This window comes from Bos indicus x Bos taurus, chromosome 21, assembly GCF_003369695.1.
Source record: "Bos indicus x Bos taurus breed Angus x Brahman F1 hybrid chromosome 21, Bos_hybrid_MaternalHap_v2.0, whole genome shotgun sequence".
In the NCBI taxonomy this organism is placed as follows: Eukaryota; Metazoa; Chordata; class Mammalia; order Artiodactyla; family Bovidae; genus Bos; species Bos indicus x Bos taurus.
This window is the reverse complement of record NC_040096.1, coordinates 27,056,664-27,083,219: the sequence shown is the minus strand read 5'-3', so window position 1 is coordinate 27,083,219 and position 26,556 is coordinate 27,056,664. Positions and strand designations below refer to the sequence as shown.

The 26,556-nt window shown below is 43.2% G+C and overlaps 1 protein-coding gene across 1 annotated transcript in view; it reads right to left on the bottom strand.

The window, feature by feature from the left end:
* IL16 (interleukin 16) overlaps positions 1-26,556 on the bottom strand; it is a 126,514-nt gene that overhangs the window by 61,076 nt on the left and 38,882 nt on the right. Inside the window, exon 3 of the mRNA XM_027521457.1 lies at positions 18,535-18,947. Coding sequence (XP_027377258.1) covers positions 18,535-18,947 — 413 coding nt within the window. The remainder of the gene's footprint in view (positions 1-18,534; positions 18,948-26,556) is intronic.

Genomic DNA, 26,556 nt, shown 5'->3' with positions numbered 1-26,556 from the left:
GAAGGTCACTCACGAGGAGAAAATCTTCCCTTGGTTCTTGGGGGAAGCCTGGCTAGTCTCCAGCAAGGATGTCCTGGGTGGAGTGGTGTCTCATCAAAGGAATCTCTGTAGGAGCCCCTGTGAATGCTTGCATAGTACAGCTCCCCTGTCAGCCCACAGAACAGAACTCTTCTGTTCTTGCTTCCAAGGGGGGGCTGCTCTTGAGGCCAAGGGTTTGTCACTGAGGTCGTAGGCTGGCAAAGTCATTTCCAGACACGTTGCTCCTTGTTCTCATCAGAGGCTGTGACCCAGAGCCACAGTTCTGTGGGCGGCGTGCCCCATCATTACCTGGGTGGTAGTCTCTAGAGGTCTCTGTCCCCTTGGTGCCTGAGTGGGAAACAGGGTAGACTGACCAGGGAGCTCTCCTCAAGTAAGAACCAGTCATGTAACTTGCTAGGACTGAACAGCCAACCTCAAGAAATGGGGGAAAAAACCCCAAAAAACCACAATCCACATTTAGCCAAGGAATAAACCTAGAATGAAGATGCAGAATTCTGCAGCATTTTGTACTACAAGCAACATTATTCTGGAATCTAAACTCCTCCCCAAAAGTTAGAAGGCTCTATTACTCACTAAGAAGGGTTCATTTTGCATACAGACCCCCAACATTGCTGACACAGCTTGATGCTTCTGGAGTTTGGTGACTGTACTCCCCTTAAATACAAGCCTTCCCATTTTCTTTTTGAACTGAGATGCTATTGCTGTTCTAGTCTAAAGGAGCCACAAAATAGAATTCACTGCCCTCCTGGTCAAGGCTTGTCTCCTGTGGTTGTGTTGATCACCCAGCAGTAGACTTGAACTTTAAGCCGTAAAGATAAATAACTGTCCCCAGCAGATTGGTTCTGGGGTGGTCACATCATCATGTGGGATGCTGAGGCCACATGCATCCTGATATGGAGAGGAAGGGTGGAAACCAGAAACCGAGGAGTCTCCAAAAGTCCTCCTTCTCCTGTGGTCCCTCCATGACCACAGCCACCAAGTCCTTATAATTCTACCTTCTCAAATTTCCCCATTCTTGCTGCTTATGTTCTAGTTCATAGTATTTCTTTTAGATTAGACTATTACAATGGCCTACGAGGTCTAGGAAAAGTATTCTTATGAATATTTTTAACACATGGCCTGGTACAGATGGATAGCCACATGTAAATGATTGAAGTTGAACCCCTTCCTCACACCATATACAACAATTAACTCAAAATAAATCACAGACCTACAAGTAAGAGCTACAACTATAAAACTCTTAGAAAAAAATATAGGAGTAAATATTCATGAGACTATTTCTCTAGAATCTCGGGCTAGAGAAAGACTTGGTAGATATGATATCAAAAGCACACGTGACAAAAGAAAATATAGATAAATGGACTTCTTTGAAATTAAAAACCTTTGTGCTTTAACAGATACCATCAAGAAAGTGAAAAGACAACCCACGGAATTGAAGAAAATTTTACAGTTGAAGAATTGAAGGACACTTTACAATTGAAGAATATTTTACAATTCATATATATGATAAGAGACTTGCATCAAGAATATATAAAGAGTTTTACAATTCCATTATGGAAAGACAGATAATCCAATTTTTAAATGGACAAAGAATCTGATTTTGTATCTTCTCAAAGAAGATATACAAGATGTCAAGAGACACATGAAAACATAGTGAACATCATTAGCCATCAAGGAAATGCAAATCAAAACCACAATGAAATACCATTTTACACCAACTAGGATGGCTACCATCACACTTGCTTAACATCCACTAATATATGAAGGATTTAGAAAAATTAGAACCCTCGTACATTGCTGGTAGAAATGTAAAATGATGCAGATGCTTCAGAAACAGCTTGGCAGTCCTTCAAAAAGTTAAGTATAGAGCTATCAGGTGATACAGCAATTCCGATCTTAGGTATATACTCAAGAGAAAGGAAAATACACATCGACACAAAAACTTGTGCACAAATGTTTAAAGTAGCATCATACATTATAGCCTCAAAGTAGAAAAAACCCAAGTGCTCATAAGCAAATGAAAAGGTGAATAAAATGTGGTATATCTATACAATGGAATATTACTTGGCAATAAAAAGGAATGGGGTACTAATATATTCTGCAAGCATAGATTCCTGAAAACATTAAGTGCAAAAAGTCAGTGACAAAAGACCACATATTATATGATTCCATGTATAGTAAATGTCCAAAATAGGCAAATCTATACAGACAGAAAATAGATTAGCAGAGGGTTATGGATGGATCAGTAGTGTGGTGGGGAGCTGGGAATGAGGAATGACTGCTAATGGGTATTAGGTAGTTTTAGGGGTGATGAAAACATTCTAAAATCAGATAGTGGTGGGACCTCCCTGGTAGTCCAGTGGTTAAGAATCTGCCTTGCAATGCAAGGGACATGGCTCAATCCCTGATCAGGGAACTAAGATCCCACACACTGCAGAGCAACTAAGCCCGAACACCACAACTAGAGTCCTCTTGCTTTAACCAAAGATTCCACATGATGCAGTGAAGAGCCTTGGTGCTGCAACAAAGATCCCTTAGTGCTGCAACTAAGACCAGACACAGTCTGATAAATAATAAAATCAGATAGGGTGAAGGTTACACCACTCTGAAAATACACTAAAACCCACTTGACACCCCCACCATGTGTGTGCTCAGTCCTGTCTCACTCTTTGTGACCCCAGACTGTAACCCATCAGGCTTTTCTGTCTGTGGGATTTCCCATGCAAGAATACTGAAGTGGGTTGCCATTTCCTTCTCCACGGGCTCTTCCCACCCCAGGGATCAAACTTGAGTCTCCTCCATCTCCTGCATTGGCAGGCAGATTCTTTCCCACTGGATTACCTGGGAAGCAAAAACCACTTAATAGTATACTTTAAGTAAGTGAAACATATAGTGTGTGAATTATATCTTACCAAAACCATTTAAAAAGGAATATTCACCTATTCATTCATTGATTCACAAGTTCCCTGTCCCCAGTCTGCACTTTGATGCTTCTGCACTCAGCTGACATGATTTTACAAAAATGCAGATGGTACTCACGCAACTTCCTGATTAAACCTATAATGATTCAAGATCAAATTCAAACTCCTTGGCATATCATTGTCGGTCCTTCCTTCTCTAATGCTATCCAAGCTGACTCAAGCCTCCATTGCACCCAGTTATACTTCCTATCAGTGGACCCTCATGTGTCCTGTCCTATCTATGCTGTTACCCATCTTGACTATTCTTCATTCTTCAAGAATCAATATAGATGTCACTATCTTTCTGCCCCTGAGACAATAATGGGCTTTCTTTCCCAATAAGAGTCAAGGAAGGCTTAAATGTAGAGAGGCATTGAGATGGTTGTCTACTTTTTTTTTTCAATTGGAATATAGTTGATTTACAATATTGTTGTGTTAATTTCTGCTGTATAGTAAAGACAATCAGCCATACATATACATATATCTCCTCTATGGCACCACAGGGCATTGCATACATGCTATACAGTATGTTCTCATTCAGTTCAGTTCAGTTCAGTCACTCAGTCATGTCCGACTCTTTGCGACCCCATGAATTACAGCACGCCAGGCCTCCCTGTCCATCACCAACTCCTGGAGTTCACTCAAACTCTTGTCCATCAAGTTGGTGATGCCATCCAGCCATCTCATCCTCTGTCATCCCCTTCTCCTCCTGCCCCCAATCCCTCCCAGCATCAGAGTCTTTTCCAATGAGTCAACTCTTCGCATGAGGTGGCCAAAGTACTGGAGTTTCAGCTTTAGCATCATTCCTTCCAAAGAAATCCCAGGGCTGATCTCCTTCAGAATGGACTGGTTGGATCTCCTTGCAGTCCAAGGGACTCTCAAGAGTCTTCTCCAACACCACAGTTCAAAAGCATCAATTCTTCAACGCTCAGCTTTCTTCACAGTCCAACTCTCACATCCATACATGACTACTGGAAAAACCATAGCCTTGACTAGACAGACCTTTGTTGGCAATGTAATGTCTTTGCTTTTCAATATGCTATCTAGGTTGGTCATAACTTTTCTTCCAAGAAGTAAGCATCTTTTAATTTCATAGCTGCAATCACCATCTGCAGTGATTTTGGAGCCCCCCAAAATAAAGTCTGACACTGTTTCCACTGTTTCCCCATCTATTTCCCATGAAGTGATGGGACCAGAGGCCATGATCTTCGTTTTCTGAATGTTGAGCTTTAAGCCAACTTTTTCACTCTCCTCTTTCACTCGCATCAAAAGGCTTTTTAGTTCCTCTTCACTTTCGCCATAAGGGTGGTGTCATCTGCATATCTGAGGTTATTGATATTTCTCCCAGCAATCTTGAATCCAGCTTGTGCGTCTTCCAGCCCAGCGTTTCTCATGATGTACTTAGTTATCTATTTTATACCCAGTAGTGTATATATGTCAGTCTAAGTCTACAAAGTCATCCTGCTAAGACCATACCTTCATTACTCTTCTTCTCAACTATTCTTACATGTTTGTTTTTCCAAACACATCATCAAATTATATTGTGTGGTTAAAAAAATATTGTTCTTACTAATTTTGGGAGAGCAACCCTAAATCTAAAAACAACTCCAGGGAATACCACTTTTCTAAAAAGTGGCTATTTTTCTCCAAAAAACAGAGTCTGTATTTCTAATTGTCTAATAGAAATGCCCCTTAATGAAACTTTTATCATATTACATCACAACGCGATTTTTGGAAAGATGAAATAATATATGCAAAGTACCTGGTTCATTGACCAGCAAGAACCCTGAGAAACCAATTAGTTACAAGAGTGTCAATCTATCTCCCAAATATTTTTCAATTCTATTGTTTCCTTTTAATAGTCTAGAAATGTATTAGAGTAAACAATACAGCAAAATACACAAAGGTGTATGTACAAAGATCTTTATCACCACATTATTTGTAATAGAAAACATGAGGGGAAATGTTCCATGATGGGAAAGTGATTGGAGATGTTACAGCAGGTTCATCAGTACCATTTTTCTAGATTCCATATATGAGTTAATGTAAGATACCTATTTTTCTCCTTCAAGTGAACATTCCAACTGAACATTTGTGCACTTACTTTATTCTGTATGACAGGCTATAAGTTCATCCACCTCCCCAGAACTGATTCAAATTCATTCTTTTTTATGGCTGAGCAATATTCGATTGCCTGGAGAATCTCACGGACAGAAGAGCCTGGTGGGCTGCAATCCATGGGGTCACAAAGAGTCGGGCATGACTGGGTGACTAACACTTACTTACTTACTAATATTCCATTGCATATATGTACCACATCTTCTTTATCCATTTATCTGTCAATGGACATCTAGGTTGCTTTCAAATGCAGACATGGATGTACAGAATGGATTTGTGGAAACAGTCGGGGAGGGAGAGAGTGGGATGAATGGAGAAAGTAGCATCAACATATATACACTATCATGTGTAGATGGCTAGCTGGTGAGAAGTTGCCGTATAACACAGGGAACCCAGTCTGTCACATTGTGATGACTTAGAGGAATAGGATGGTGTGGGGAAAGGGAAAGGAGGCTCAATAGGGAGGGAATATATGTATAATTATGGCTGATACATGTTGTTGTATGGCAGAAACCAACACAATATTGTAAAAATTTTTAAAAATAAAGGTAAATAAAAAGGTGTTATAACAGGAGGTTTCTGTTTCTGGAAGTAGGATGGATTTGTTACTTTGATCCCTCTGCTTACAACAAATAAAATGTTGGATGGAAATGTAAAAGTATCAGTGAAATAGCAAATGAGTAAGAAATTCTAGAAGGCTAAAAAGTAAATAAATGCTGCACCAAAACTTTTGCGAGAAGTAAGCAGATCCCCAAGGCTGGCTGTTGCCCTGAATCATTTTATGAACTGACTGAATGTAAACTGCATCTTCTATAGCTTTATGGGTATTGGGAGCAGACAGGAAGTCCTAGTTCCTTTTCAAGACGAGAAGTTTAATAGGATTCTCCTCTTACATAGAGGAGCCCCAAAGGATTTTAACCTCATTTTAAATGTGAACTGGAAGTAAATCCATTCCACTCTCAGGAACTGCATGAAAATTGTCAGTCTGGAAATGGCCCTAAATGGAAGGGGGGGAAAGCCTTTCCGATTTGCTGGGGAATAATAATTACCAGATGGCCCTCACAAGAGTTGGCAACCCTAATTCATACCACATGGATGTTTTTAAAAACCTCTAGATGAGAATTTAGTTTAAAATGGTTCCAGGCTAGTAGTGTCCCAACCACCTGGTGGAAGCAAATTCGAATCTTCTCTGGGGAAAGGAACCAGCTTTGACTAAGTCACTGAGAGTCCAGCAGAAAGAGAGACAGGTCTTATGAGATCTCAGAGAAAAAAGTAAAAATAAATTTTTGTTTAACGTAAAACACACATTGGAACAAGGCACCATGAGAGAGAACCAGAAGTAGCAATACACATCAAAATCAGACCTGCAAACACTTCAGATGGTGGAAATATCATGCAAAATTAAAAATAAATATATTTAATATTTTGAAGAAATAAAAGAAGTGACTGAAAGTTTTAAGGAGAGAGAAACTATGAAAATTTCTGAGCAGATCTGAAAAAGAACTAAGATAGTTAAAAATAAAATTAATAATATTAAAAAATAAGTAAAAAGTTTAAACAGTAGGTTGGATGACACTGATGGGAAGATCAAAGAAATGAAATATGGATCAGAAAAAATACTACCCAGATGGCAACAAAAAGAGGTGAAAAATATGAAAAAGAGATCAAGAAATATTAAGACAGAGTGAGAAAGCATAACATCTAATCCAAGTTCCGGAAAGAGGGAATAGAAATCACTTGAACAGACACACTGCATGTGATAATGTCTGAAATTTCCAGTCCTGATGAAAGATATCAACCCACAGATCAATGAAACCCAATGAATCTCAAATAAGATGAACAAAGAGAAATGCATACTTAGTTCCTAGTGAAACTACTGAACATCAAAATATACTAAAGGTTTCTCTGGAGAGAAAAGACAATCTTTGAGCAAGCAACAATTAAAACTCACTTAAAACTCAAAACTCACATTTCAACTGCAATTATCTATGTCCAATGACAGTGAAATAATTAATTCACTGTGTCAAAAGAAAATAGCCATCAACATAAAATTGTACACCAGCTAAAATACCTTTAAAGCATGAGTAAAGTAAAGGTCTTCTCATATAGAAAATCTGAGGAAATTTGCCACCAGGGTATTCTCACTAAAGAAAATCCTCCCCCCCAACAAATGTTTTAGGGGGAAGCAAAGTGATCCCAGATTGAAAGCCTGTAGTACAAAGAATGGTGATAATAGGAAAGAGTAAATATTTGGGTAAATCTAAACAGAAACATGACTTTAAAATAATAATAATACCTGTGGCTTTATAAATTAAAATATAGCAAATCACCTGAAAACAATATAAGCCAGGAAAGAGTGCTTTTGGAATGAAAATGTTCAATGACTTTTGTATTGTTCAGAAAGGAGGGCAATTAGCCAATAAGATGAAATATAAAACATGAAGATCAGAAAAGAGGAAAAAACCATCCTCATTTGTAGACAACATGATTGTCTATGCTGAAAATCCCTAGTCATCTATAAAAATAATTCCCAGAAATATAATGAGTTTAGCACTTCACAGGATACAAAATAAACTTACAAAAATAAATAGCATTTCTATCTACTAGCAATGAACATATGGACACCAAAATTAAAATGTGTACCCATTGTAATCACTCAAAAATAAATACTTTAAGTATAAGTGCAACAAAATATGTATAGGACTTGTATGCTGCAAACCTCAAAACACTAATGAAATAAGTCAAAGTGAAAAAGTGAAAGTGAAAGTGTTCGTCACTCAGTCATATCCAACTCTTTGCAATCCCATGGACTGGGGCCCACCAGGCTCCTCTATCCATAGGATTTCCCAGGCAAGAATACAGGAGTGGGTTGCCATTTCCTTCTCCAGGGGATCTTCCCAACTCAGGGATCGAACCCATGACTCCTGCCTCATCTCCTGCATTGTAGGCAGATTCTTTACCACTGAGCTACTCTACTCAAGGCACTGTGATGACCTAAATGGGAAGGAATCCAAAAGAGAATAAATATATGTATATATATAACTGATTCACTTTGCTGTATAGCAGGAAACTAACACAACATTGTAAAGCAACTATACTCCAATAAAAATTTTTTAAAAAAAGTAGAACTGAGATTTCTGGTTCTAAGACACACTAGGGTCAACTCACTTTCCTCCTCGCTTAGAAATACAACCAAATGCCCTGAAAACTATACAACAGACAATAAAAAGATTCTGAATGCCAGCAAGAAGAAGCTAACTGGCAAGAGACCCTGGGACTTATTGAATGATAATATCATGAATTCTTTGTGCCATCTCATTAAGTTCTATATACCCAGTGGAGAAGAATATTCCAGTATTCTTGCCTGGAGAAACCCATGGACAGAGGAGCCTGGCCGGCTGCAGTCCCTGGGGTCGCAAAGAGGCAGACATGACTGAGTGACTGAACAACAACTATACATCCAGACCAAATGCTGTAGACCTGCAACCCAAAACAAACAACAGTGCTCTCTCTGGTCTTTCAAAAGACCAGGAAATGGGAAACATCAATACCAGCACCTAGCAAAATCCCCAGCCCCTGCCCTACAACCAGGGAACTAACAGGAGGTGTGACCTGCCTGCTGGGGCAGGTGTCCCAGCCCCGGTCCTACAGCTCAGGCATCACTGGCAGGTGGTCCGATCTACCTGCAGCAGTGGCAGCAGCCAAGCCCCAGGCCGACCCAGCCCCCACTCTACTATTGGGCACAAGCAGGAGTCGACCTAACTACTGGGGCAGGATCAGCTGCGTGTTTCATTTTCCTGCCCTCCACCTGGTGGCCAAAGAGACCCAGGCCCAGCAGCTTCTGCACATCCCCACCTTCAGTGGCAGATGGTCACCAGTGACACCAGGCAGGCCAGAGAGGCAGAGCTGCAGGGAGTAAACGAGAAATCTAGCTGTGCCAGAAAAATGAAGCAGACCAGAATAACATTGCAAGGGCTCTGAAAACTAAAATGTCATTACTACAAAAGCCCACAAGAGCAGTACAGAACTATATGCTAAAACAGCAGATTTAACCAGATGAAGAGACCCCCCCTCCCAACATAATCATGAAAATGTCCAAGATACAATCAAAAGTCATTTCTAACATCAAGAACCAGGAAAGACATGATTTGAAGAAGAAAAGACAATCACCAATGCCAGTACCAAGATCAATCAAATGTCAGAATTACTTGATGAGGATTATAAAGCAGTCATTGTAAAAACACTTCAAAAATCATTGACAAATTCCCTTGATACCAACAAAAAACTGAGAGACATCAACCAAGAACTAGAATTTTTTTAAAGAAACAAATAGAGGTTAGAGAACTGAATATAAGAAACTGAAAAAAATTAGCACCAAGATACTTCATAATTAAACTTCCCCAAACCTGAAGACAAAGAAAGAAGTTCTTTAAAAAAAGAGAAAGAAATGATACACTACTTCCTCCCCCAAAAAATATCAAGTCAAAAGACAGGTTTCACATCTGAAAACATGGAAAGTAACAGGAAAGGAAACAATATTTTTAAAGAGCAGAAAAATTCATGCCAACTATAAATCCCATATTCATCGAGATGAAAGACTCTTCAGAAACGAAGGGGAAATAAAGATATTCTTAGAAGTAGGAAAAACTAAAAGAATGTGTGGCTAGAAGATGTACCCTTAAAAAATGGTTCAGAGAAGCTATCCAAATAAAATAATAAAACAGCTGAAAACTTCATAAAGGAAAGAACAGCAGAAGGGTGAAAGGGTTAGTCGCTCAGTCATGTTCAACTCTTTGTGACCCCATGGACTCTTGCAGGAGCTCACCAGGCTCCTCTGTCCATGGAATTCTCCAAGAAAGAATACTAGAGTGGGTTGCCATTCCCTTCTCCAAGGGATCTTCCCAACCCTGGGATGGAACCTGGGTCTCCTGCATTGCAGGCAGACTCTTTACTGTTTGAGACACCAGGGAAGCCAAGGAGTAAACATAATAGATTAGTTTTCCCCTTCATGAGCCTCTTTAACCGTATTTTACGGTTGAAGCAAAAGTTATAATGTCACCTGATGAGGTACTCAATGGATGTAAAGGAAATATTTAAGACAAGGGAGAGTAAAGGGGTATAAATGAAGTCAGTTTTCTACATTTCACTCAAAATAGGAAAATGTTTGTACCTATATGGTAATATCCAATACATATACAATATGATAATATAGCAACCACATGAAGAATTTTATAAATAAATCAAAATGGAACCCTGAAAAATGTGCAAGTAATCCACAGGAGGGCAAAAGAAAATCAATGAAGGAACAAGAAATAGAGTGAACAAACAGAAAACAAATACAGTAAACCCTTTACATAGAAATGAGTTCCATTCTGAGAGCGTGTTCATAGGTACAATTTGCTCATGAGTTCAACAAAGTTAGCCTAGGTACCCAACTAACACAGTCGGCTATATAATACTGTACTGTAATAGGTTTATAATACTTTTCACCAAATAATACATTCAAAAATAAAACAAAAAATAAACCATTTAAAATCTTACAGTATAGTACCTTGAGAAGTACAGGAATACAGTACAACAGCAGGGGCTGGCATCGAGTGAACAGGCAAGAAGAATTACTGACTGGAGGAGGGAGAGGAGGTGGGTGATGGTAGAGCTGAAGGGTCGTCAGCAGTAGGAGAAAGAGGGCAAGCTGAGATGTCATTCACACCTGACGTTGATGACACAGGTTCTGGTAACTTGTTGGATTAAATTCTATTACCCTCTTGCTTCCAGACATCCTGGGCTTGAAATAAAGATCCTGCACTACTGTTCTCTATATAGTCAGTCAGTCAGTTGCTCAGTAGTGTCCGACTCTTTGTGACCCCATGGACTGCAGCACGCCAGGCTTCCCTGTCCATCACCAACTCCCAGAGTTTACTCAAACTCATGTCCATTGAGTCAGTGATGCCATTCATACAGTACTATACAGTAAAATTGCACACAAGCACAACCACTTGTAGAGGATGCACACATGTGACAGTGTACGCGACGCGTGAACTAGCTTATGCAATGGGACATGAGCATGTACGTTTGCATCTTCGGAAGTTCACAAGTTGAAGGTTCATATGTGAAGGGGGAGAGTAAGGTGACTTACTGTCATAAAGTGGCAGACTTAAGGCCTAACATCTTTACCACTGAGCCATCTGGGAATCCCAGTAACCAGGGGGCTGGATACAAAGAATAAAGAGAAGCTTTAGGTGGTTTGAAATGTACATATGAAGAGCCATAGTGAAAACAGAGTAGGAGGGCTTCCCTGGTGGTCCAGTAGCTAAGACTTCGCCTTCCAAGGCAGGGCATGTGGGTTTGATCCCTGGTTAGGTTTGATCCCTGGTTGCGGCGAAGAAGGGGACAACAGAGGATGAGGTGGTTGGATGGCATCACTGACTCAATGGACATGAGTTTGAGCAAGCTCCAGGAGTTGGTGATGGACAGGGAAGCCTGGCTTGCTGCAGTCCATGGTGTTGCAAAGAGTTGGACACGATTGAGTGACTAAACTGACTGGTGATCTATGATCCTACCTGGCCCATGGCCAAAACAAAACAAAACATAAAACAGAAGCAATGTTGTAACAAATTCAATAACGATTTTTAAAAAATGGTCCACATTAAAAAAAAAATCTTCAAAAAAAAAAAAAAAAAGAAAGAACACAGAGTAGGAAAGGTAGATGCTTTGTTTATCGCTACTTCACAATACCCTTTCTTCTCTTCGCTTTTCTTTCCACCAACCCCCTTTTCCCTAACCAAATGCTGTCCTGTCAGAACTAATGAAACTCAAAAGACCAGCTTCCAGGCAAATAGGTCCAGATGTCTTTGACAACAGAAACAGCGACCAGAAATCACATGAAGTTTTGGAAGCGGCAAGTGCCCCAAACTGTACCTGTGGGCCGCCCCTCCCACTTCCTGCACGTGGACCACCTAGGCTCCCTCCCCATTCTCCCCCCACACTGGGGATGCGGCTGGCTCCGTGGGAGTCCTGGAGCCCTGAGCATCCCTCCCAGGGGCTGCTCTCAGTCTCCACAAGCTGCTCTTCTGTGGCAGGAAGGGGCAGGCGGCCAAAGGATTGGGTTTCCCACTTGCCAAGGAAGCCTGGGCCTCAAAGCCACAGGCTGAGCGGGCTCACAGGCAGCTAAATGAAGGGACCCGTCTGCTCCCGGAGGGCCCTGACCGCCCTCTCTCCACCCGACAGCACATGCCAGAGACTGAGACGGCTGCTCCGGCCTCAGTGCCTCCTGAGTCACTCTGCGCGAGTGATGACTTGCCCTAACCAGTAATTTGAATTCATAAAGAGAAGCAGGGTCTTCCACAAAATGAAGGCTGTTCCCATGTGGATCAAAGCATCCTGAGTCCTCTTAGGAAGGTGGCCCCAAAGGGAGGACCTGCCCCAGGTCTGGTCTCATCTGCTGCCGCCCTATTCCCAGAAGGAGTGTCCAGCAACTCCAGACCCCAACCAGTGGGAATGCCAAAAGCAATGTCCAATGTAAACCCATGGGTTGGCGCCCCCCAAAAAAAACCCAATGCAAGCTCAGGCTATGTCAATAGAAGCTCGACGTCAAGGGTGGCCTCATTATGTTCATTTACGCAACCATTCTTTCCACAATATTTATAGAGTCACTAGCATGTGCCAGTACCCAATCTCATCCAGTGCCATGAAGAGCGCCAGCTCTCAGATGGATAAACACTGCTTCAGGCCTCTTTGGTGATCTGCTAGTACTTAGCTAGAGAGAAACTGAGAAACAAATGAGATGGGAGGGGTCAGACTGCATCCAGAGACCTTTGTGTCCCCAACCCCATAGTCTCTCTCCCCTGGATCTATCCGATCGAGAGCAAATAATACCACTCTGTGTACAGTCTGAGGCTGGAGAGATGCCAGGGTGGTTACTTCCTAGATTAGAGAATTGCAGGTGTCCACGTGCTTGCAGGTAAGACCTCTTGTGGTATTGGGCAGTGCAGGGCGTACAAGGAGAAGGAGGACATGGCCGGTGGCCAAGAGCCAGGGCCCCCCATCCTAGTGCAGAACACTGAGAAATCCAATAGCAGGGACTGCTCTGGTGGTCCAGTAGGTCTGTGCTCTTAATGCAGGGGGCCCGGGTTTGATCCCTGGTCAGGGAGCTGCATCCCCACATGCCATAACTATAAGACCCTGTGTGCCCCAACTAAGACCTGGAGCAGCCAAATAAAACAAAATTTTAAAAAAGAAAGAGAGAGAAAAAAATCCAAGAACTCATTTGACCTTGGTTGTCCAAGTACTTGCACTTGTCAAGGAAGAAGGATAGAACATATATCTTAAAAAATATTTTACCTTGATTTATAACTTTAATGTTTTTAATTTCAAAAAAAAATTTACTGGAATATAGCTGTTTTACAATGTTGTGTCATTTTCTGCTGTACAACAAAGTGAATTAGCTATATATTCACATTTTGTTGTTCAGTTGCTAAGTCATGTCCGAATCGTTTCGATCCCATGGACTACAGCATGTTAGGCTCCTCTTCCTTCAATATCTCCAGGACTTTGCTCAAATTCATGTCCATACGGATTTCCTTTTTGGATTTCCTTTCCATTTAGGTCACCACAGAGCACTGAATAGTGCTTCCTGTGCTATCCAGTAGGTTCTCACTAGTTAGTTACCTATTTTATACATAGTATCAGTAGTGTATACATATCAATCCCAATCTCTCAATGCATTCCATATTCTACTTAGAGGGCATTTAAAAATACTCTTTCCATTTGGAAAAAGACAGTGGGTCTGGAGTAGCCGAGGAGTCTGTGCATTCCTTCCTTTGAAAAGTCTAGGTTTATGAAATGTTTGCACCTTGTTTTATGTCCCTGGATATGTTCGAGTGTGTCCTAGTTTATAGTCCATGGGAACTTGAATAGAATTTGTATGCTACTGTTGTGTGAAAATTATATAAATCTTAATTATGTTGAACTGGTTCAGGGTGATTTTCAGGTCTACCATATCCTTCTACTTTTCTGTATATTCATTCTATTAATTTTTCAGAGTTTGATACTGAAACCCCAACTGTTGCTGCTGCTAAGTCGCTTCAGTCGTGTCCGACTCTGTGACCCCATAGATGGTAGCCCACCAGGCTCCCCTGTCCCCAGGATTCTCCAGCAAGAACACTGGAGTGGGTTGCCATTTCCTTCCCTAATGCATGAAAGTGAAAAGTGAAAGTGAAGTTGCTCAGTCTGACCCTTAGCGACCCCATGGACTGCAGCCTACCAGGCTCCTCCGTCCATGGGATTTTCCAGGCAAGAGTACTGGAGTGGGTTGCCATTTCCTTCTCTGGAAACCCCAACTAAAAATCTTAATTTATCTACTTAAAAAAATAATTGCAATATATAGTAGGACTATCTGTAACTTTGTTCTGTATTTTCCAAGTCTCTTTTAAATGTGTTACCATACTTCATAATTTAAAAAATAAGAAAGAGAGAAAAAAAAGAAATGTTCTTAGTCCAAACTGAGATGTTATGTAAGTAATATGCCTAGTTTCAAAAGACTTAGTATGAAAAAAGAGATGTAAAATACTTTGATAATTATTTGATATCATTTGATAATAATTTTATATTAATGAAATAATGTTTTGGATATATTGGATTAAATAAAATATGTATTAAAGATTTTTTTAAGAAAAGTCCATTAAAAAATCATAAAAGATAAAGTCTAGGTCTGATACATTGAGTTTCTATTTACTAGGTTGGGGAATCTGACTTTGAACACTCTTCCCCAGGGCTCTGGACGCTACCCTGAAGAAGAAGCCCCTTTGGACCCTCAATGCACAGCACAGATCCAAATGTCTGCTTCAGATTCTACACGTCCCTGCCCAGCTCTGGCACATCCCTGGGCGGTGACTGACTTAGTCCTGGTCGTGCCAAACACAACACATCCAATAAGGCTTTTATTCCTTTTTTCAGTTGGCTGTTTATCTAACTTCCTCTTTTTTAATTTTCATATTAGGCATTTCTAGAGACAGGCATGATGTCATAGGGCCTCTTTCCAGACGTTGTTTTGAAATCAGTGTAACCATGGCATTGCTGGAGGCTGATGAGTCCCCCTGGGCCAATGGAGTCACGCCTGGGTGCAGGGCAGGGTAGGAGCCAGGGCGGGGAGTAGTGAGTCCCTGCGAGGAGGGACAGGGCGGGGGTGTTCCTGAGGACACAGAGGCTCCTCTAGGAAAGGACACTGGGACCAGCTGTCAACTTGGACCTTTCTACCCTGGCACTTTTGACACAGGACGGTGGCTCAGATGTTAAAGAATCTGCCTGCAATGCAGGAGACGTGGGTTTGATCCCTGGGTCTGGAAGATCCCCTGAAGGAGGAAATGGCAACTCACTCCAGTATCCTTTCCTGGAGAATCCCATGGACAGAGGAGTCTACAGTTCATCTGGTTGCAAAAGAGTCTGACACAGCTTAGCGACTAAACAACAACAACAATGTGCATTGCATGGTGGATTTTCTTGTGTAAATACTTATAACTGTATCCTCATAAAACTCATCTGAAGTATGTATCATACTAAAAGTCTCCATCTCATAGATGAGAAACGGACACACAAAAAGTTAAAGCAATCAGTAAGGACCTACTGTGTAGCACAGGAAACTCTTTTTCAATATTATGTAACAAACTAGATGGGAAAAGAATTTGGAAAAGAATAGATACATGTATAGGGGCTTCCCAGGTGGCACTTGTGGTAAAAGAATCCACCTGCCAATGCAGGTGACATGAGAGACACAGGTTTGATCCTTGAGTCACGAAGATCCCCTGGAAAAGGAAATGGCAACCCACTCCAGTATTCTTGCCTAGAGAATCCTATGGACAGAGGACCCTGGCAGGCTCCAGTCCACAGGATTGCAAAGAGTAGGACACGAGTGAAGAGACTTAGCATGCAGATACATCTGCATGTGTGATCACTGTGCTGTAAAGCTGACACTATTAATGTCATAACACTGTTTATCAGCTTTGTGCTTAGTCGTTCAGTCATGCCCGACTCTTTGCAACCCCAAAGACTGAAGTCTGCCAGTCTGCTCTGTCCATGGTGATTCTCCAGGCGTGAATACTGGAGTGGATTGCCATGCCCTCCTCCAGTTTATCAGCTATACTTCAATATATATTTTTAAAAATTTAAAAAGGTAAAGTGAATTTTCCAGGAACACACAGTTTACTAATTGGGAAAGTTGGACTCAAACCCAAGCAATCAGACTAATGAGCCCACACCTCCAGCCCCTAGGCCGTACTTCATCCCCCTGCCCCTGACATACAAATGCTGCTGTGATCTCCTTCCCTGGAAAGGGTCAGTGAGATAGAACTGTGAAAACACTGTCTAAACCAAAGTATTTAGTGCACACGTGACTCACAGAGAGACGAGAAGGTGAGGCTTGCCCCGGACCCCTTGCCAGTCTCCTGCCCTTTGCCCGTTCATCTGGCCTCCCCAGGTCTCCAGCATCCTGCCACTAGACAGGCTCCCAGAACATAGCTCCAGACACACCATTCTGTGCATGGAGCCCATGCATCAGCACTGGGGCCTCCTCATTGCTGCATCTCTGCCCATGCAGTTCCCTCCACCTGGGAGTCTCTCCCACCCACTCCCGTGTTGCCAAATCCTATGTCCTTCTGGTGGCATCTCACCTTTTACTGGTCATTTCTGCAGCTCTGAATATTTCCCATCTTAGAACACACCATCTTCCTCCCCTGGGATTGTTCAGGGCAGAACTTGCAGTTAAACTTGCCACATTTCATCCTCCCATGGACAAATGGTGCTAACTGTGCCTTGAAAGTAAATACCTACCCTGACCATCCACAGTACCACTGCCATGACCTGCTCAAAAAGCCACATCACTTCTGGCTTGGGTTATGGTCAAAGTTCTGCTCACTGGCCTCCCTAGGCTCCACTCTCTGCTCTGGAGCCAGAGGGCTTGTTAAAATTATTGAGGTGGCTCAGTTGGTAAAGAATCTGCCTGCAACAGACCACCTGCAATGCAGGAGATGCGGGTTCGATCCCGGGATTGGGAAGATCCCCTGGAGAAGGAAATGGCCACCCACTGCAGTATTCTTGCCTGGGAAATTCCACGGACAAAGGAGCCTGGTGGGCTACAGTCCCTGGGGTTGCAAAGAGTTGGATTTGACTTAGCAATTAAACCACCAGCACCCCTGCTCCGTCTTCCCATGTTTTCCCATCCTTCTGAGAGTAAAGCTCCATGTCTGGTGGACACTGGCTCCCGTCCCGACTCCATCCTCCCCACTCCCTTCTTCCCTGTATACCCTGTGCACACTCTCCTCTTACTGTCTTTGCACATGCTGTTCCCTCTGCCTGGATGCTCTTCCCCCAGATGTTCATATGACTCACTTCTCTGCTCTCTTCATTCAGGTCCTGAATGTCCCTTCTTTAGAGAAGCCTTTATGATCACCTTTTCAAAAAGGGCAGGGACCCCTCCTCATCTCCCTCTCTATCCCTTTATTCTGCTTAATATTTCTTCACTATTGAATATTTTATCACATGCTGAGTTGTTAACATCAGTATTCCCCCCACTAGAATAAAAGTTGCCCGCAGGCAGGGACTGAGTCTGCCAACTCTATAGAACAGTGCCGAATCTGGGTTGGTACTCTGTAAACATTGACTAAGTGTACCCATGGGCTTCGCTGGTGGCTCAGAGGGTAAAGAAACCATTTGCCAATGCAGGAGACCCGGGTTTGATCCCTGGGTAGGGAAGATCCCCTGGAGGAGGGCATGGCAACCCACTCCAATATTCTTGCCTGGAGAATCCCATGTGCAGAGGGGCCTGGCGGGCTACAGTCCATGGAGTTGCAAAGAGCTGGACGTGACTTAGTGACTAAGCATAGCAAACCCTACTTAGTTTCCCTTCTCCTGCTTCCCTGTGGCTCTGCTGACCATCCCTCATTCACACCTGTGTTGGAACTGGCAGGGGGCACCTGGAGAACGCTCAAGGTTGGCATTCCAGTGCAGACTCACTCAGCCTGTAGTCCTTGCCCTGCTCAACATATGGGCTCCTGCCGGGTCTGGGCCCTGTAAGTCAGCTTCTATTAATATCAGGCTCTTGACTGGTGTGAATCGAGCTGCCTGTCTGGAGCCATGACCTCCCCAGTGTATAGCACCTGGCATTTTCCAGCAGGGATCTAGGCTCAGTTTACCTGGGTGGGGGGAGCTTACACAGTATCTTCATGAATCTTTTAGGCAGGAAAGTCAACTGAGCCTGACTCATTGTTATTGTTCCAGTGGGTGCTGCCCCAACCTTTTCCCTGCTCTTGTTCAGAATGCGAACTTGCTGCCTCCCTGACTTTGGACTAGGACGATGTGTTGACTTTCATTCATGGCCCCAGGAGCCATCTGGGATTCCTCCCGCCCCACACACACCCTGGCGCACCTTCGTAAAGAACATCCTCCTGCAGGCCTTGCCTCGATCGTTCCCAGCTGCCTGGAGTTGTGTGGCCTCAGAGGACAGTGTGAGGTCAGGAATGCTGCGGGGCACAGCCTCTGACGTGTCTGCCAGCTGCACAGATGAGTGGAAAATTCCCTCCTTGTCCTGGCCCAGGGAAATCTCAAAGGGGTCAGGGTATCTCTCGTCAGGGCTTGAGCTGTCATCGCTGGTCTGGGCATTACAGAGGATCAGGGAGCGGGAGATGGACCGCAACTTGGTGGATTTTCTGCTCTTTCCGGAACGGCTGTGAGGCTCCATCCTCAGGGAGGAGGTAAAGCTGCCCTTCTTCCTTTCCTGATCTCTGGCCCTCGGCTGACGAGTGGCGACTGGACTGGGTTTAGCCACCACGTCGTGGGTCCCTGGAAGAGAAAGGAAATAGGAAGAGGCAATGGGACTTGCTGCAGACAAGTGGAGCAAGACACAAGTCCTGGAACTGAGCCACGATGTCCGTGAAGCAGGACAGATGGCGAGATCATCACTCGATGTAACTGGCCCTTCCAGGGTGCCGGCCACATGGAGGGATCAAGTGTTTACCACACCCTCCTGAAGCTCCAATACTTTGGCCACCCGATGTGAAGAGCGGAGTCATTTGAAAAGACCCTGATCTGGGAAAGATTGGAGGCAGGAGGAGAAGGGGACAACAGAGGATGAGATGGTTGGATGGCATCACTGACTCAACCAACATGAGTTTGAGCAAACTCTGGGAGACGGTGAGGGACAGGGAAGCCTGGCGTGCTGCAGTCCATGAGGGTTGCAAAGAGTCAGACGCAACTTAGCAACTGAACAACAACAATCACTCTCAGGCTCACAGAGCCCAGAGCTTCTCTTATCCAAACCCTCCTTCTACACACGGGGACACTGAGACAGAGAGAAAGAGGTTCAAATGCAAAGCCACAAAGAGCATTCGCAGGACAGATCATGGGTAGGAGTTTAGAGATCACAGAGACCTGTGAGACTTTTAAATGTAAAAGTCATTCTTCAGACAAGAGTGTATGGGGTACTCCAGTCTATAGAGCGGGTCAGAGTGAAGAAAAGGACTGAGCTGAACCTGCCAGTCCCCTTCTGCTACCCCTGGTCACTCCTGTGGCATCTCCAAGTAAACCTGGGGCTTCAGAGCCCAGGCTGAAAACTGCTGATGTTTATGCTCTCAATTTCCAGATGCTGCTGCTGTTTAGTTACTCAGTCATGTCTGGCTCTTCAGACCCCATGAACTGTAGCCCATGAACTGGCTCCTCTGTCCATGGGATTCTCCAGACAAGAATACTGGAGTGGGTTGCCATTTCCTTCTCCAGGGGATATTCCTGACCCAGGGGTCAAACCTGTGTCTCCTGCTTGGCAGGTGGATTCTTTACCACTGAGCTACCTGGGAAGCCCAATTCCCAGATAAAAAGCCTAAAAGGAGGTTGGGAGGCTCACCTAACGTTGACCCACCAGGATTGTTTTGAGTATAAAAGAAGGTGAATCCTAGACGGTTCATGCCAAAGGGCTTAGCACACAACAGGTACCTGGAAAACCTGTGTGCTCTTCCCCAGGACCAAGGTCATACCTGGTCAGTATCTCGGCCAGGCTGAGGGTCTCCTCTGTCATCTTTCCCCATGGGATCAAGATGGGGATCCCCATGGGATCAAGATCAAGATCTTTCCCCATGGGATGAGTCAAAAACTGGCTTTACTCATCAGGTCAACAGCATCACTCAGCACAGCTCAGCTCCGCTTCGCTGAGAAGTGCCTGTCATGGATTCAGGCATGAATCCTGTCCATGAGGCAGGTGGTTAAAGGGGCTCTGATGCTGCAGAGTTCTGACTCAGGCCCAAGCCACAAAATAAAGCCTGTTGCCAGAATAACAGACTGTGGGATGCTCTTGGCCCACGGGTACTGCTGTTGGTGCACAGCTAGTACTGAATAAGGAAAAGCAGAGGTCTTCCAGCATTTCATCATGCAGAAACTCTTTCATATTATATAATCTCCCCAAGAGAACACCTTCTTGAATGAAGAGTGTTTTTCAATACCCAGGTGCATTGTATTGTTTTCTCTATTAGCATTTTAATTTTATCAGCGTATCTACCAACCTCCATGGCTCAGTGATAAGGAATCTGCCTGCAGTGTAGGAAACACAGTAGTCACAGGTTCAATCCCTGGTTCAGGAAGATCCCATGGAGGAGAAAACGGCAATGCCCTCCAGTATTCTTGCCTGGCAAATCCCATGGACAGAAGAGCCTGGGGGTGGGGTGGAGGCTACAGTCTATGGGGTTACAAAGAGTCGGACATGACTGAACACACATGTACATGTCTATAGCAACCAATAACAATGAATCAAAATGAATGAATGAATAACTATTTGAGAGTGTACCCTATATATCAGGTACTCTTCTTGATGCTTTGGTATAAATTAACTCAGTGGGCTTCCCTGGTGACTCAGACAGTAAACAAAGTGGAAGTGAAAGTCACTCAGTCGTGTCCGACTCTTTGTGACCCCATGGATTATACAGTCCATGGAATTCTCCTGGCCAAAATACTGGAGTGGGTAGCCTTTCCCCCCTCCAGGGGACCTTCCCAACCCAGGGATCGAACCCAGGTCTCTGGCACTGCAGGCAGATTCTTTACCAGTTGAGCCACAAGAGAAGCTCAGTAAAGAAATCGTCTGCAATGAGGGAGACTCGGGTTTAATCCCTGGATCTGGAAGATCCCCTGGAGAACAGAATGGCTACCCATTCTAGTATTCTTGCCTGGAGAATTCCATGGACCAAGGAACCTGGCGGGCTACAGTCCACAGGGTTGAAAAAGTCAGCCATGACTGAGCAATTAACACAACTAAATATTGGTCCATTTTATCAAACACCCTCTTGCCAATATCCCAAAGTCCTGTACTCTGTTTCCTTCCATCTAGAAAACAGTGAGTCCCCTACATACAAATCAGTTCTGTTCTGAGAATGTGTTCATAAGTCCAAGTTATCTGAGGTACTCAGCTAACACGATAGGCTATAGAGTACCATACTATGTTGAAAGTGTTAGTCGCTAGGTCGTGTCCGACTCTTTGTGACCCCATGAATCGCATTCCGCTGTTCGATTCTGGGGTTGGGAAGATTTGCTGGAGTAGGGATAGGCTATCCACTCCAGTATTCTTGGGCTTCCCTGGTGGCTCAGATGGTAAAGAATCCTCCTGCAATGTGAGAGACCTGGGTTCGATCCCTGGATGGGGAAGATCCCCTGGAAAAGGGAAAGGCTACTCACTCCAGTATTCTGGGCTGGAGAATTCCATGGGCTGTATAGTCCATGGGGTTGCAAAGAGTTGGGCACAACTGAGTGACTTTCACTCACTCACGGTCGTAGCAAACACCTTCTTCCAACAACACAAGAGACTCTATACATAGATATCACCAGATAGTCAATAGTGAAATCAGACTGATTATATTCTTTATAGCCGAAGATGGAGAAGCTCTACACAGTCAGCAAAAACAAGATCAAGAGCTGACTGTGGCTCAAATCATGAACTCCTTACTGCAAAATTCAGACTTAAATTTAAGAAAGTAGGGAAAACCACTAGGCTATTCAGGTATGATTTAAATCAAATCCCTTATGATTATACAGTAGAAGTGACAAATAGATTCAAAGGATTAGATCTGATAGAGTGTCTGAAGAACTATGGACAGAGGTTCCTAACATTGTACAGGAGGCAGTGATCAAAACCATGCCCAAGAAAAAGAAATGCAGAAAGGCAAAATGGTTGTCTGAGGAGGCCTTACAAATAGCTGAGAAAAGAAGAGAAGCTAAAGGCAAAAGAGAAAAGATATACCCATTTGAATGCAGAGCTCCAAAGAATAGCAAGGAGAGATAAGAAATCCTTCCTAAGTGATCAGTGCAAAGAAATAGAGGAAAACAATAGAATGGGAAAGACTAGAGATCTCTTAAGAAAATTAGAGATATCAAGGGAACATTTCATGCTAAGATGGGCACAATAAAGGACAGAAATGGTATGGACCTAACAGAAGCAGAATATATTAAGAAGAGGTGGCAAGAATACACAGAAGAACTATACAAAAAGATCTTAATGACCTAGATAACCACAATGGTGGGATCACTCACCTAGAGCCAGACATCCTGGAATGCCAAGTCAAGTGGACCTTAGGAAGCATCACTGTGAACACAGCAGTGGAGGTGATAGAATTCCAGCTGAGCTATTTCAAATTCTAAAAGATGATGCTGTGAAAGTGTTGCACTCATTATGCCAGCAAATTTGGAAAACTCAGTAGTGGCCACAGGACTGGAAAAGGTCAACCAAAGAAAGGCAATGCCAAAGAATGCTCAAACCACTGCACAAATACACTCAGTTCACATGCTAGAAAAGTAATGCTGAAAATTCTCCAAGCTAGGCTTTAATAGTATGTCAACCAAGAACTTCCAGATGTTCAAGTTGGATTTAGAAAAGGCAGAGGAAACAGAGATCAAATTGCCAACATCCGCTGGATCATTGAAAAAGCAACTGAATTCAAGAAAAACATCTACTTCTGCTTCATTGACTATACTAAAGATTTAGACTGTGTGGATCACCACAAACTGTGGAGAATTCTTAAAGAGATGGGAATACCAGACCATCTTACCTGCTTCCTGAGAAACTTGTATGCAGGTCAAGAAGCAACAGTTAGAATCAGACATGGAACAATGGACTGGTTCCAAATTGGGAAAGAAGTACGTTAAGGCTGTATATTGTCACCCTGATTATTTAACTTATATGCAGAGTACACCATGTGACAGCATATTAATAAGCAGAGACATTACTTTGTCAACAAAGGTCCATATAGTCAAAGCTATGGTTTTTACAGTAGTCATGTATGGATGTGAGAGGTGGATGATAAAGAAGGCTGAACGTCAAAGAATTGATGCTTTTGAACTGTGGTGTTGGAGAAGACTCTTGAGAGTCCCTTGGACTGCAAAGAGATCAAACCAGTCAATCCTAAAGGAAATCAACCCTGAATATTCATTGGAAGGACTGATGCTAAAGCTGAAACTCCAATACTTTGGCCACCTGATTTGAAGTGCTGACTCATTAGAAAAGACCCTGCTGCTGGGAAAGATTGAAGGCAGGAGGAGAAGGGGACGACAGAGGAAGAGATGGCTGGATGGCATCACCAACTCAATGGACATGAGTTTGAGCAAGCTCCAGGACATGGTGAAAGACAGGGAAACCTGGTGTGCTGCACTCCATGGAGTCAAAAAGAGTTGGACATGACTGAGCGACTGAACAACAACAACAACAACACGTATTTAGTGCTTATGATGTACTGTTCTAATTGCTTTACCATTTAGTTCTCGTAAAATCTATTGTAGGCTCCATCAACATCCTAATTTTGCACACATACACACACACAAAAATGGAATTCATGGGGACTTCCCTGGTGGTCTAGAGGCTAAAACTCTGTGCTCCAAGTGAAGCAGGCCTAGGTTCAATTCCTGGTCAGGGAACTAGATTCCACATAGCACAACTAAGAGTTCGCATGCCTCAACTGAAGATCCCACACAATGAAATGAAGATCCAAGATCCTCCGTGCCACAATTAAGACCCAGTACAGCCAAAAAACAAACAAGATATGTGCCTCAGTTATCTTTTTTTGAACTGTGGTGTTGGAGAAGACTCTTGAGAGTCCCTTGGACTGCAAAGAGATCAAACCAGTCAATCCTAAAGGAAATCAACCCTGAATATTCATTGGAAGGACTGATGCTGAAGCTGAAACTCCAATACTTTGGCCACCTAATTTGAAGTGCTGACTCATTAGAAAAGACCCTGCTGCTGGGAAAGATTGAAGGCAGGAGGAGAAGGGGATTTTTAGAAAGATAACTGAGGCACAAAAAGGTTAGATCAGTTTCCCAAGACTGCACAGACAGAACTCAGTGAAAGCAGGAATTTAAGCAGGCAATCTGACTCTGGGGCTTGCATCTTTGCCATGGTTCTACACAGCCATTGATTAGTGTCTCTCTTTAACCTCAATCTCTCCCTCTCTTCTGGGTTTTATCCTCAGCATATAAACATACTCAAATTGTCCATCTTGGAAAAATTACATGTTGTATCTATATCCTCTTCTTGTTACCTGCCTCTCTTAATCCCCTTCATATCTTCCCCTCACCTTTTAAAAATTATGGTAAGAACATTTAACATGAGATCTGCCAGGCTTCACTGGTAGCTCTGTTGCTAAAGAATCCACCTGCAATGTAGGAGACCTCAGTTTGATTCCTGGGTTGGGAAGATCCCTTAGAGAAGGGATAGGCTACCCACTCCAGTCTTCTTGGGCTTCTCCGTTGGCTCAGATGGTAAAGAATTCGCCTGCAATGCGGGAGACCTGAGTTTGATCCCTGGGTTGGCAAGATCTCCCTGGAGAAGAGAATGGCTACCCCCTCCAGTAGGAGAATTCTTTCCTGGAGAATTCCATGGACAGAGGACCCTGGTGTGTCCATAGGGTCACAAAAGAGTCAGACACAACTGAGCGACTCATTTTTCACTTTCACTGCTACCTTAACAGATTTTAAAAAATATTTACTTATTTATTTGGCTGCAGCAGGTCTTAGTTGAGACATGCGGGATCTTTAGTTGCAGCATGTGAACTCTTAGTTGTAGCATTTGGGATCTAGTTCCTGATCAGGGATCAAACTTGGGCTCCCTGTTGTACTGGGAGCACAGAGTCTTAGCCCCTGGACCACCAGGGAAGTTCCTTAACAGATTTTAAAGCATACAAACCAACACTGCTAACAACAAGCATGGTTTTGACAATGGACCATTCTTCGGCCCTTCCTCTTCCTGAACAAAATGTTTTACACTCAGTACTTTCTGCCCTCAGGCTCACCTCCTCTTTGAGCTACAGCCCACAGAGTCAGCTTCCTCCCCCAAAACCACTGAAACTTTTTAAAATCACTTCTGCCTTTTACCAAAGTCATGAACCCAAGTCCAGAGGGCGTGGTCTGCTTGCTCAAAACCTGCCTTATTTCTAGAGGATTCATTAATCTGAATATCATTGCTCATATCTATTGGTTGAAGAATACAAAGAAATCAAGCTTTTAGAGTAGCTCTTTTTCCCCCCATCTTCTCATTACTAGCCTTTACTTCTGGGTGTCATCTTTCAAATCCAAATTGTAAATGCTCTCCTCCCTGCCACTGTAATCCAACACAGGCATTCCTTTGCATTCTGTCAATTCAACATCCCAAAACTATAAGCTCTCAACACCAGCACCACTGTAAGGATTAATGTATCCAAACCTCGTTGCCTTTTGTTCAACTTCATGAGGATTCCCCGTAGTTCACCTGGGACTCATGGAGAAGGATGTGTGTGTGTGTGTGTGTGTGTGTCACAGCTAACACTGGTCCATTAGGCATTTGAAATACTGAAAGACAATTGAAGTTTAAAATCCTTCTGGACTTCCGTTGGTGCTGTATGGAGAACCTATAAGTACGGAGTTGCCCATACCACCTTGTGGAAAGGGCTGCCTGAGAGTGAAGCCAACACAGAAGGTCCAGAACTCACAGAGGAAGATGAAGATAGAAAGGGAGACAGAAAGAGAAGGATGAGCCTAGAGGATATAATACCAACACCTGGGACTTCCCAGGTGGTCCAGTGGTTAGGAATCCACCTTCCAATGCAGGGGGTGAGGGTTCAATCCCTGGTTAAGGAACTAAGGTCCCACATGAGTGTGGCAAAAAAATAAAAATAAATCGTTAAAAAAAAAAAAATAATAATACCAACACCTAGATACAGCCATGCCTGAAGCCATCTATACCTGAAGCCATACTATCTATTCACTTAGAGAAATGAATAAAACTTCCTCTTTTTTTGCTTAAAAAATCCTCCTGAATTAGTTGTTCTTTCTGATGCCACTGGCATAAGTTATGGAAAATAGTGACATTCAAAGGCCGAGAGGCTTTTTGAAACTGCCTTTTATCCCATCCAAGTCTAGTAGAGGAGCCAGTCACCCCCAGTCAAGGCCC